Source organism: Sinocyclocheilus anshuiensis, unplaced genomic scaffold (assembly GCF_001515605.1).
Source record: "Sinocyclocheilus anshuiensis isolate Anshui unplaced genomic scaffold, SAMN03320099.WGS_v1.1 scaffold47, whole genome shotgun sequence".
In the NCBI taxonomy this organism is placed as follows: domain Eukaryota; kingdom Metazoa; phylum Chordata; class Actinopteri; order Cypriniformes; family Cyprinidae; genus Sinocyclocheilus; species Sinocyclocheilus anshuiensis.
Genome location: NW_015551047.1, coordinates 375,381 through 387,987, shown reverse-complemented (window position 1 = coordinate 387,987; position 12,607 = coordinate 375,381). Strand labels below are relative to the sequence as shown.

General features: G+C 37.3%; 1 protein-coding gene across 1 annotated transcript in view; it reads right to left on the bottom strand.

The window, feature by feature from the left end:
• The window catches only part of kcnt2b (potassium sodium-activated channel subfamily T member 2b), a 93,740-nt gene that overhangs the window by 24,740 nt on the left and 56,393 nt on the right, over positions 1-12,607 (bottom strand). Inside the window, exons 8-13 of the mRNA XM_016451593.1 lie at positions 11,624-11,707; positions 11,215-11,309; positions 9,008-9,188; positions 3,624-3,788; positions 3,235-3,371; positions 1,194-1,257 (exon numbers count right to left, since the gene is read on the bottom strand). Of these exons, the coding sequence (XP_016307079.1) occupies positions 1,194-1,257; positions 3,235-3,371; positions 3,624-3,788; positions 9,008-9,188; positions 11,215-11,309; positions 11,624-11,707 (726 nt within the window). The remainder of the gene's footprint in view (positions 1-1,193; positions 1,258-3,234; positions 3,372-3,623; positions 3,789-9,007; positions 9,189-11,214; positions 11,310-11,623; positions 11,708-12,607) is intronic.

Here is a 12,607-nt window from a genome sequence, read left to right as displayed (position 1 = left end):
GTGCTGCACACAAATGAATATTTGGGTTGAACTGTTCTGGAACAGTGTTGTAAATACAACATAACCACTGATTTCTAGTCGTGTCCTCTTTTGGAAGGCCAGACAAAGTAGTTTAGCTTTCAAAATGAAACACACAGCGTCACACACAGCGGGCTTGAGTGAGGAACGGCCGGCGGGCTGAGTGAGCGGAGGCCGGTGGGCTCGAGAACGGCGTGGCTGGCGGATTCTACGAAGGTTTGCGGCAACCACATGTGATGACCCTGGGCTGGACTCCGCTTCGTCCACTGTGAAAGCCGACCCGGCGATCCACAGTGCGAAGTTGATGTATTTCCTCAGCGACCAGCACGGATCAGCTCCAGGCATGACGAAGCAGATATCGTCCTCTTTTGGAAGGCCAAACAAAGTAGTTTCGCTTTCACAATGAAACACAGCGCCTTCACGACATGGCGGCGGCAACAGCAATACTACAGCGAGAATCAAATTTACACCTTCTTTCTTTGCGTGAACATTTGTGCGGTGTTATGCAAATCTTCCCACATCGTGACGTAGACATGTGGGGGCGTGTTAGAACGAGCCGTTTTAGGTAGGTGTGGCTGACTCTTAACTTTTATAAAGAATATCTCTTTGGATTTGAGACTTTAGTCTTTGCAACTTTACAGATCTTCTTTATGCACCAAGAGCTTGCAATACTCCAAAGAGAAAGGAAAAATTGAAATCGCATCATATGACTCCTTTAAATGAGGCAATACATCAAATATTACATTTACATAATATATCTTCTATAATACAGTAATGAAATGCTTTTTATGTATTAAAGTAATTGCAGTTATGGGAGAAGGGAATTAATGCTACAATGCAAAATTAGGCCTCCTTTTCCAAATGCTAAATATATTTAGTGTTTATTTCTTTTGATTTTGGGTTGAAATATGACCCTGATGTTTTCTTCACAGGTTTCGTGAGAGGCATCCAACTACATTCTCAAACATCCCTTACAATTGCCTTCAGGATAAATCATTTCACGTTGAACTGTCAAAATGTGAGATCAGTAGGGAGAATGTCAAAGAGTGAAAGAGAAACGGGCTAATACTGGAGATGTTTGAAATTGCTGCTTCCTATTTTATGGATAGAAATTAGAGGGTTGAAATGCAGAATGGAAAAAAAAGGTGAGGAAATTGAGTTGGAGGGGAACGTACAGCGGCAAAGCGGTCCACTTCAAATCGGTTGCTTAGGATAAAACAGGCCTCGGCATCATCCATCCTGCAGCCAATCATGATGAAAAGAGGCCAGAGAAACAGGTTCAGGTTCCATAACAGGGGAATAAGAGAGAAATACAGTTAACAGATGAGAAAAACCGAGGAAGTAAAAGATGAAAGTGAGTTTCCATCTAACATCTGTGGCATGCTATGAATTACCTCAAAACATAACTTCAACTCATCAGAAAAAAGGGAAGTGTGAGTTCTAGCTAATCAAAAAAGGTTAACCTGTTAGCGCTGCTATGCCAAGTTATCATGCTAATCTGTTAGCTTACTACCTGAAAAGATCATTAACATATTTCATGATTAGGACTAAATACACAATTTCCCATTAGGCAACGAGTAGAGTACAGTTTAGTGGATACATTTATTAGCAAACTTTTTTATTTTTTTTACTTAAATGCATTAGCAAAAATATTAGCTACACACTGCTTTTAAAACCTCTGTTGAACTTTGCAATGACTGTGGAGTCCTGTAAATGAGTGAAACTTTATGATTTTGAGTTGATTATGAATTGAATGTACTTTAAATACATAATACATAGATTTTTCATCTTAAATATATTTAATCATGCATAGGTGCATTATAGTTAAACCTGTGATGTTCCTCTGCATAAACTGCAGATTCCATTACAAAAAAGTAGTATATTTCATTCAAGTTCATTTTAAGTAAAGTTATAAGTATACTTATTGCAGTAAGAATGGTAAAAAATAATGGCTATTAGTAGTATAGCTCAATACTTCTTGGAACTATATTGGCCCTTTTTAGTTTATGAAAATATACTTTTAGGTGTAATTTTAAGGTAAGGTAAGGTAAGGGAAGGGAAGGGTGCCATGGTGCGTGCGGGGAGATGAAGCGAGGACTCAATTGCAGGAGAAATGATTATTTATTTTAATAATGAAAATGAAACAAAAAAACAAACTCAAACCACCCCGAGGGGGAAAAACAGACAGGCAGGCTCAAAACTGCACTCCATGCAGACATATAACACACACAATGAGAAATGACGGATCAGCACAGGATGACAGACACCAGGAGAATAAATAGGAACCAAACGAGGAGGCTAACGAGGGAGACACAGGTGGAGCAACTTAAACAATAACGAGGTAACAAGATTGGAGGGGCCAGACAATAGACAGGAGAGAGCACATGGCAACAGACAACCACAACACAAGCCATGTGCTCCCAGAACACAGTCATCTGGAGGCCCTCCTGGGCACACCCGCTGAAGACTGTGACAAAGGGAAGGAAAGGGACGGGAAGGGAAGGGAAGGAAAGGAAAGGAAAGGAAAGGAAAGGAAAGGAAAGGAAAGGAAAGGAAAGGAAAGGAAAAGGAAAGGAAAGGAAAGGAAAGGAGGTGACTTGTGGCCAAGTATGGTGACCCATACTCAGAATTTGTGCTCTGCAACAATAGTAGACTTTCAGTACACAACTAGCTGACATCTAACTTTTCTTTTCTATTGCAATATTGTGAACTACACTACAACAGAACTTATAGGACTAATAATAGTAATAGTGATTTAATCATTACTTCTATTGTCATTGTAATATGGTTAAAGTGTACTGCTGAATGTAATGCCAAGCATTTATGGTAAACTAATATTTACCATAATATTTGTAACAACACATGATGTAATGATGAAGTTGCAATTTATTGCATTTAAAATATATTAACTTTAAATGTATTATCAAATAACACCACAGTTTATGTCTAAGTGCAAGTAATTTTACATGTGCTTCAGTATGTTAGTCAACACATCAAAATAGGTGTACTTCTTTAAAGCATGATAAAATGTTATAAAAACATAATGATTTTAAAAGTACTTTGAAGTAAATCTTTTAATTTGACATTATTATTAAGTTATTTAATTAGCATTGTATTATCTGCAAGTACAGTTTTAAAAAATCCCCTTTTCGATTTGAAGTAATTTTTCACTTCAGATGACTAGCATTGTTTATACATTTACTCGGCAGGTCTTACTTCGCCCTCATTAGGTCCTGGTCTTTGAGAGCAGATCCCTGCAGGTAGATGACCCTCTGAGCCCATAGCGGGATATGCAGTATCCTTCGCACCTGGACATCCATCTCAGCGGGACATAAGATGACCACATAGTAGTCCTGGACATGGTGAGCTCAGTTTAGTGAAAAATGGGGTCAGACAGACACTGCAAGCTAATGAAACCCGGATCATTCGCACATAAATAGCATGATGAAATTAAATTGATGTTCGGTTAATCCTAGTACAAGAACCTCAGCTTCCAGCGCTCCTGAAGAGGATTAACCAGCGCACAGCAGGCTGTCTGAGCTCAAATTAGCATGAGCATGCATACATTTACATGTGAGAGCATACATACGCACACACATACCCACCTGCAGTCTGGGGTGTGCGAAGAACTCGTTGAGAAAGTCCATGAGTAGGTCTATCTTGAGACAGCTGACACACAACACCACGTGCTTCTCGGTCTGGGCACGATAGCGGCTGTAGTTCCCCCCGGACTTCTGTCGCTCCATCCACAAGAAAGCCAACTGCTCAAACTACGGGAAATCCAAGTGAACAAAGCTTCATTAAGACGGCTTTACAAAGAGGCATCAGACTACACATAGCTTCAGTTGGGATATCAGACCTTTCTGTGAAATTAAATTCAGTGGGCAAACTAAAAGGAGGCATGGACTCCACAAGACCTCTGAACGTTCCTGTGGTCTCTGGCACCAAGACATTAGCAGCAGATCCTTTAAGTCCCGCAAAGTGTGAGGTGGAGCCTCAATGGATTGCATTTGTTGGTCCAGCACACCCCATAGATGCTCAATTGGATTGAGATCTGGGAAATTTGAAGGCCAAGGCAACACGTTGAACTCTTTGTCATGTCCCTCAAACCATTCCTGAACAATTTTGCAGTGTGGCAAGATGCATTATCCTGCTGAAAGAGGCCACTGCCATCAGGGAACACCATTAGCATGTAAGGGTGAATGTTATCTTTAGGTAGGTGGTACGTGTCAAAATAACATCCACATGAATGCCAGAACATTGTCCAGAGCAAACACTGCCTATGTCAGCCTGCCTTTTTCCTATAGTTCATCTATAGGAAAGTCTTGAAGCATAGACTTCAAGACTTGCTGTTTTGAAGATGCTCTGATCCAGTCGTCTAGCCATCACTGTTTGGCCCTTGTCAGAGCCCCTCAGATCTTTTCACTTGCCCATTTTCCTGCTTCCAACACATGAAATTCAAGAACTCATTATTCACTTGCTGTCTAATATATCCCCCCTCCCCCTTTGCCATTGTAACAATATAATCAATGTTACTGATTTCACCTGTCATTGGTTTTAGAGGGATCGTTTATCTGAAAATTCTGTCATTAATTACTCACCCTCATGTCGTGGTACTCTTGTGAACGCGCCTCGAAGACTTACACGGAAGAGAAGAAATTGTTGAATAAAGTCATTATTTTAGTTTTTTTGCACACAAGAAGTATTCTCGTAGCTTCATAAAATTAAGGTTGAACCACTGATGTCTCATGAACTATTTTAATGATGTCCTTACTATCTTTCTGGGTCTTGAATGTGTCAGTTGCATTGCTGTCTATGGGAGGGTCAGAAAGCTCTCGGATTTCATCAAAAATATCTTGATTTGTGTTCCGAAGATGAATGAAGGTCTTACAGGTTTGGAACGAGTTTGAGTAATTAATGACAGAATTTCATTTTCGGGTGAACTATCCCTTTAATTTTGTGGCTGATCATTGTATATTATTATTATTTGTCATCCCACATTTACACACAACTTTTACTAGTGTATCTGTACTTTTACTCAAGTACTTGATTTGTTTACTTTGTTCACCACTGGCGTGTAGATATTGGTGGTGATGTGGATCATGTTGGTTGTCTTGTGGATTGTGTGGGTGATATTGGCAGTGAGGTTCTTTTATGTGTTTCTGTGCAAAAGCGCTCAGACACGTGTAATCGGGGGCGTAAATGTATGACAAAAGTCCTTTTCTCCTGGTATTGAGTACATAAAGGGATTCTCAGCTAAGATTCGAGGTGTTTTATTGCGAGTCTTGGGTAATGTCTGCGATTCAGTGGCTTTCAAGCAAAAGGTATTTGGGAATTGAGATTTGGCACTGTTTAATTGCAATAGGAAAGCTTTGAATAAAAAAAAAACTCATTGCAATGTGTGCACAGGGAGCGATGGGATACGGCGGCTGCTGTCAGTCTGTGTGTTGAAATGCTCTCTGCGGGCCATGAGCCATACTGGAGATTTCCCCTGTCAGGCCAGAAACAAACACAGCCTCGGACGTAACGCTCGTGCGCCAGCTGCGTGTGGGGGGCAGCAGTAAATGTCAGCTGGTATTTGTGGATGAAAAGAGTAGGAGGACCTCACTGGAGCCACTGCCATTTCCTGTGTGATGGAAACATATCAGCCTCCCAAAGAGGAAGCTGGCTGGGAAGCCCTCACATCACACATGAAAGACAAGCTCGCTCTCATCTCATTCTCTCCTCAGCCCCACGGGAGGCTCGCGCTCGTGAGCGAGTGTGTGCGAGACTTGTTTGGGTGAGTGTGTGTCAATAATACAAGGTATATGTTGAAGTGGGATGTGAAACGTGTATCATTAAAGTGCTGTGTACATAGAAGTGCATCTCAGCGTATGTCTGTGCGCTTGTGTGTGTCAGACTGTGAAAATCACCAGCTGTGACGCATCTCATGGGGCCTTATACACAAAAGTGATTCGACTCAGTGCCTTTGTCATCATAACCACATAATATTTGCATATAATGTCTGACAGTTGAAATTATGTGAAGTTGTGTGAAAGAACAAAGCAGAACTACTGTTGAGGAAACTGAGTGAAGTCAAGATAAAATACTTTCTTTCATTCACTAGGTTCTCTGTAAATGTTTCGGAGTAATTCACAAAATATACCTAAATTATGCACAGTTTCAAAACTCTTCATGAGAATTTGCAGAAATCTTGATTCGAATATCAAGTGGGACAGATTTATTGTATTAAGATGACTTAAGGTTTGTCACTAGTATATGAATTTACAGTTTGATGTGAATTACTGAATTTGGCAGTGTAAAATATATACAGTATAAATAATGTTTGCTGTATAAAATAGTATAAGTTGGTTTTGGACCAATCAGTAAATTCCAGGACAGAGACGAGAGTCTGAAATGAAAAGGAGCTTGGGGCAAAAATAGAACCAAAATTAATTAAAAGTGCCTAAAAAAATTGAGATGTGGCAAAATAGCCCTTTTATGAGTTTTGTTTTTAATATTTATATCATTTCACACAAGTAAGTGTTGTTTTTCCCAAATATCAGTACGATTGCAAATCTGATAGTGATTTTATACAACAGTTTAATAAAAAAAAGTCAGTTAACAACTTGAATGAATCTGTGTTTTTTATGAATCAGGTGAGTGAATGATTCAACTACCCATTCATAAAAAAAAAAAAGAAAAAAAAAACTGCTTCATTCGCCGATTGACTCAAAGACTCATTAAAGGGGTCATATGACGTTGCTAAAAAGAACATTATGTTGTGTATTTGGTGTAATGCAATGTGTTTATGTGGTTTAAGGTTAAAAAAACACATTATTTTCCACATACTGTACATTATTGTTTCTCCTCTATGCCCTGCCTTTCTGAAACGCGTCGATTTTTACAAAGCTCATCTGTCTGAAAAGCGAGGTGTGCTCTGATTGGCCAGCTATCCAGTGCGTTGTGGTTGGCCGAATACCTCAAGCGTGTGACAGAAATGTAACGCCCCTTAACATACAATGATGCCGTCGCCCAGCAGGACGAGACTCAGTCCAGCTGCTCTGCTCGTGCACATCCCATCATCGGTTCTCTTTTAGCAGTTCAGTCAATGTACATGAGTAACTGAATAACTCAGGATATTGGTTTATTTCGCGTCAGAGGGAGTGTCAGGCACTCAATAATTTAAGTAATTTGTGGATTAGTGCATACTGGAGACGCGAACCGTTTCAAACGATTCAGTTCGATTTGGTGAACTGGTTCGACTGGTTCACTAAGAAGATCCGGTTAAATAGGAGCCGTTTTAGGTAGGCGTGGTTGACTCAACTTTTATAAAGAATATCTCTTTGGATTTGAGACTTTAGTCTTTGCAACTTTACAGATCTTCTTTATGCACCAAGAGCTTGTAACACTCCAAAGAGAAAGGAAAATTTTTAATCGCATCATATGACCCCTTTAAGACTTTTTGGCTGCCTACTGTTTTAGTTTCATTTTTAAAATATAATTTCAAATTTCCATACTCCTAATATTATATTTAAAACATTAATATCATAAGATTAGTTATGCAATTATAAATGCAGTGTAAATGCATTTATGCCACTTCTGGCTTATTAATTCTGCATAACTCTGGCTGAATTAAACAGTAAATACAGTGCAACGATGGATTTTGTTGATGCTGATTTAATTTGATAAGTAACAGCCCTATAATGTTTTATTATTCTAATTGAATTTATTGATTAAATGTAAGAATAATATGCATTTATGCATTAATTAATTAATTATACATTACTTTTGCCCCTATAAAAGGAAAAAATGTGCCTGGAAATGTAAAAGTTAATTTCTATCACTGACAGTGACATAAAAGGAAGAGAGGAAAAGTGACCGTCTGTGCTCATTATTAAATGTGACCCTGGACCACAAAACCAGTCATAAGGGTACATTTTTCTAAATTGAGATTTATACATCTGAAAGCTGAATAAATAAGCTTTCCATTGATGTATGGTTTGTTAGAATAGAACAATATTTGGCCAAGATACAACTATTTGAAAATCTGGAATCTGAGGGTGCAAAAAAAATCAAAAATATTGAGAAAATCGCCTTTAAAGTTGTCCAAATGAAGTTTTTAGCAATGCATATTACTAATCAAAAATTAAGTTTTGTTATATTTACAGTAGGAAATTTACAAAATATCTTCATGGAACATGATCTTTACTTAATATCCTAATAATTTTTGGCATAAAAGAAAAATCAATAATTTTGACCCATACAAAGTATTTTTGGCTATTGCTACAAATATACCCCAGCGACTTAAGACTAGTTTTGTGCTCCAGGGTCACAAATGTTTACTCCAGTATTTCTCACTCAACCACAGTTGCTAATAACATCAGTTGCTCCCTTTGTCAACACTGGTTGGCTAAAAATATCCAAATGGGTAAACTGCTGTCTTCCATGGGTTTATTATTGGTTTATTTGATTATTACTGCCTGGCAGCCATTGCAGGTTATTTTACACACAGAATATGATAACTTAGGGAATTCAGCGATACATTAATTGTGGACGTCACTCTCAAAACTGTGCATATAACACACTTACTTATTTGCACATACTGTATGTACACTAAATTTGCTGATATTCAGACAAAGAAGAGGCAGCGAGTGTGATATAGAACTAATCAAACAGTTCAATAAACAATAAGTTCATAATAAGTAACTTTTACACACATTATAGCCAGGCACTTTGTCTGGTTTTGATCCACAAATGAAAATAGTTTCAAACAAAGCCTAGCAGAAGCATTGCGCATTACAAGCAAAACACAGTGGAGGTGTGCTGTTTCTGAATGAATCAGTGTTTTAAAATAAATTGGTTGAGTGAATAATTCAATGACTGACTCTTAAGTACACAGTAGTGACTTGTTTCATTCCTGAGTCAGTTGCATTAATTATTCAGTGACATATATGTATATATATACAGTACGATGAATAGTGTGATTGTCTGAGTGTGCTTTATTTACCTGTATTGGTAGAACTATAAGAGCCACACAGATCATGATGACCACCAGCAGCTGAGAGGGCCAGATCTGAGGTGTAACATCACCAAATCCCACCGTAGAGAAGGTGACAACACAGAAATATAGAGAGTCAAAGAGCGTCAGGTTGTTCCCTGCTCGTTCCAAGTGCTGAATACCACAAATACTGGAAAAGAGAGAGAAAAGGGACTAAGAACAGCTCATATATGGATTTAAAGGCATAGTTCACCCAGACATGAAAAGTCTGTCATTATTTACTCACCTTCATGTAGTTCCAAACCTGTATGATGCTATTTTAAATGCTTTTTAAGAGCCTGACAGATCTGGTCACTAAGAACCATTGTATTCTTAATAACTTCTACTTGTGTCCCATAAAAAATGGATACGGTCCATTCGGGAATGGAGATGGTGGTGAGTAAATAATCTGTAAATAAACTATTCTCTGAAAGACTTTTCAGGTGGACAGGTTTGCAGGGATTTGCATGTGTATGGAAAGCCAGAGGGTTTATATCATCACTGGATGGTTTGGAGCAAACTGTGAAAAACATGAGCCAAAACACAATAACTGTGTGGTGAGCCATGCGCACAACGACATGATGCTAACCCTGTTTGTGTGTCTGTGTTTGGGATATCTTTCAGTACAGCCAGTGTGTGTGTGTGTATTTGCTTGGTGTTTAAAGGCCGGTTGAGTCAACATGCAGCTGTCAGTGGTGAAAAGGTCATTAATTTCTCTCCCTTCTGTTTTACAAATGCACCACTACCCTGCACATTCAGCACCTCCCTGCTATTTACCTCACACAACAAGAGAACACACACAACGTGGTGTTTAATTAATCAGCACTTTAGAAACATCATCCTATCAACTACTGACCAGCCGCACTGTCGCACTAGCTCCCATTCTGCAATGTACAATGCAAAAAGGCCTTGTTCTACATTTTACGTCTACTAATAACATTTCTTGCACCAAAAGCACAATTTAGTTTTATGCAATCATTTTATGCAATCATTTTATGCTCTCTCACTGACCTATTGTTGTAAATTGTCTGTTTTTGATACTGTACTTTTATAGTATCAAAAGTAAAATTCAGTCAATATTTTTCACCCTCATTTTATTCCAAACCCGCATGAAATTCTTTGTTCTGCAGAACACAAAAGAAGTTATTTGAAGAAGTGTTTTTTTTCCATATAATGAAAGTCAATGGGGATAAAAAGGAATCAAATATGCCTTCTTTTATGCTCCAAAACAAATAAAAACAAAGAAAGTCATACATGGTTTAAAATAACTTGAGCCATATGAGTACAATTTAAATATATAAAATGTAAAATATTCAAAAATATAAAATAATAAACATATTTATATAAAATATTTATAAAATACAGTTTAGGTCAGTGAGATGTTTTTTTTTTTAAGAAATTAATGCTGTAATATTGTTTTCAGCAAGTAAAGTTATTTCTATTTCAACAAATAAATCTATTTCTATGTCAAATAAATGCTATCCTTTTGAACTTTCTATTTAGTTTTTTTCATCTGCTTTTCAAAACTTTGCCTCTTTAAAAATTCAAAATATCACAAACACGTCTCAAAAGCAAACATTTGCAAACACCTTTGCCATAATATTAATTCCTGTTAGATTTTAGTGTGCTACATAGAGAATTGTGTGTTGTGTTTTGCAAAAAGTCAAAGTCAAAGACCGAGAATTAGCGTATGGTTTTGAAGATTTGGTGTGTGGCCCTGGTGTTTGAGTGTCAGGTTTCAGAAACTGTGACAAGTAAAGATTTTGTGTGTAAGCAGTTGAAAAAACTGTAACAAAGAATCCTGTCAAAATGTATCATGGGTTTTACAACAATATGACAGAAATAAATTACATTTTAAAATTAACAAACCATTAACTATGACTTTTAACCTCAATAAACTCCTAATTTGCTGTTTATTAATAGATAGTAAGGTAGTTGTTAAGTTTAGATATTGGGTAGGGTTAGGGTTGTAGAATATGGTCATGCACAATATGTGCTTTATAAGTACTAATAAACAGCCAATATGTCGATAATATGCATGCTAATAAGCAACTAGTTAATAGTGAGAATTGGTCCCTAAACTAAAGTGTTACCTTAAATATCAATCCACAATATGAGGGAGGAATATTCTTATTGTCAGAAATGAATGTAAGGCCCTGTTTTAGTTTTTCTCTCACCAGGTAAAGATGAGGCAGAGCAGGGTGCTGATGAGGATGAGCACCTGGTTGAACATGGCAGAGTGTGTTCGCTGAATCGCTCTGTGCAGGTCATTCTGAAAACAACATGAAGGAGGAGAGAAACAGAGAGATAAAAGAAGGCAGAGATGAGAGACAGTGAGACGTTTAATAACACAGTGCCATCGTGCTTGTACTTATGATAAAAATCCAAAAACAAACATTCAGAGCTCTGGCAAATTCGATAACCAGCAAGCTTTCAGCAGCAGAGGACAGATACAATCAGAAAAATTAGGCATAAGGAGGCAGTGAGATAGAGAAGGAGAGGAAAATAAGAGCTTTGTGATGAAAGTGGAACACACGGACACAATTGCTCTGGAAGAAAGGATAGAAGATAGGCTTCATTTCTTACAATCATGTTCTCGAGAGCGTGTTTGGCCAGCCAGCAGTTCAGGAAAACAGGAATGAACAAGTTTCTGAGGGAGGGCAAAATCACCTGATTGGAAAGAAAAAACCTTCATTCTTTTCAATTCAAAGAGTTTTGTGGTACAGCTATAACATACAATACAGCAATTCAGGAGCACTGCTGCGCCATTGATGAATCTTTAGCATCATGGCAAAAAATATACACATAAGTTATTTCTAGCGTATGTAAATTATGAAACATGGCAGCTTTCTATTGCATTGTTCTCACTGAATTCAAGCCACAATAAACATACAGCACAACGTGCAGTTCAGTTCACTATGAATCGCTCTATTGGTGCAGTTCTTTTAATGAATCAGTAGAAGCAGACTATTCAAACAAGAGTTGTCAATCTGAATCATGAACTGAATCAGTCACACAGCATAATTTCTCACTGATACAACTTAGATTGCTCACTCATAAGCACAGGTTAAGACTGTTATGAAAATGTTATATAAATAAACTTTATATCAGTTTCAAGGTTTGTTGTAATAATGGTAAATACTATAATTTAAACATATAATAATACAAATAATAAGCACAATACATTTATTATTCTTATTTTTACTACTATTATTGTAGTTTAATAAAAGTAAGTAATAACAGAAAAAAGTTTTAACTGTTTTTGTTTACTACTATTACTACTAACACTAATACAATAATGTCAGACTCCAAATATTTTTTACTGGTAAAATAAAATGACTTATATACACTACGGTATGAAATGATTGATATGATATGATGTGATGTGATGTGATGTCATGTGATGTGATATGTGATGTTATGTGATATAATGTGATGATATGTGATGATAGATATGATGTGATATGTGATGTTATGTGATATGATGTGATATGTGATGTTATGTGATATGATGTGATATGTGATGTTATGTGATATGATGTGATATGTGATGTTATGTGATATGATGTG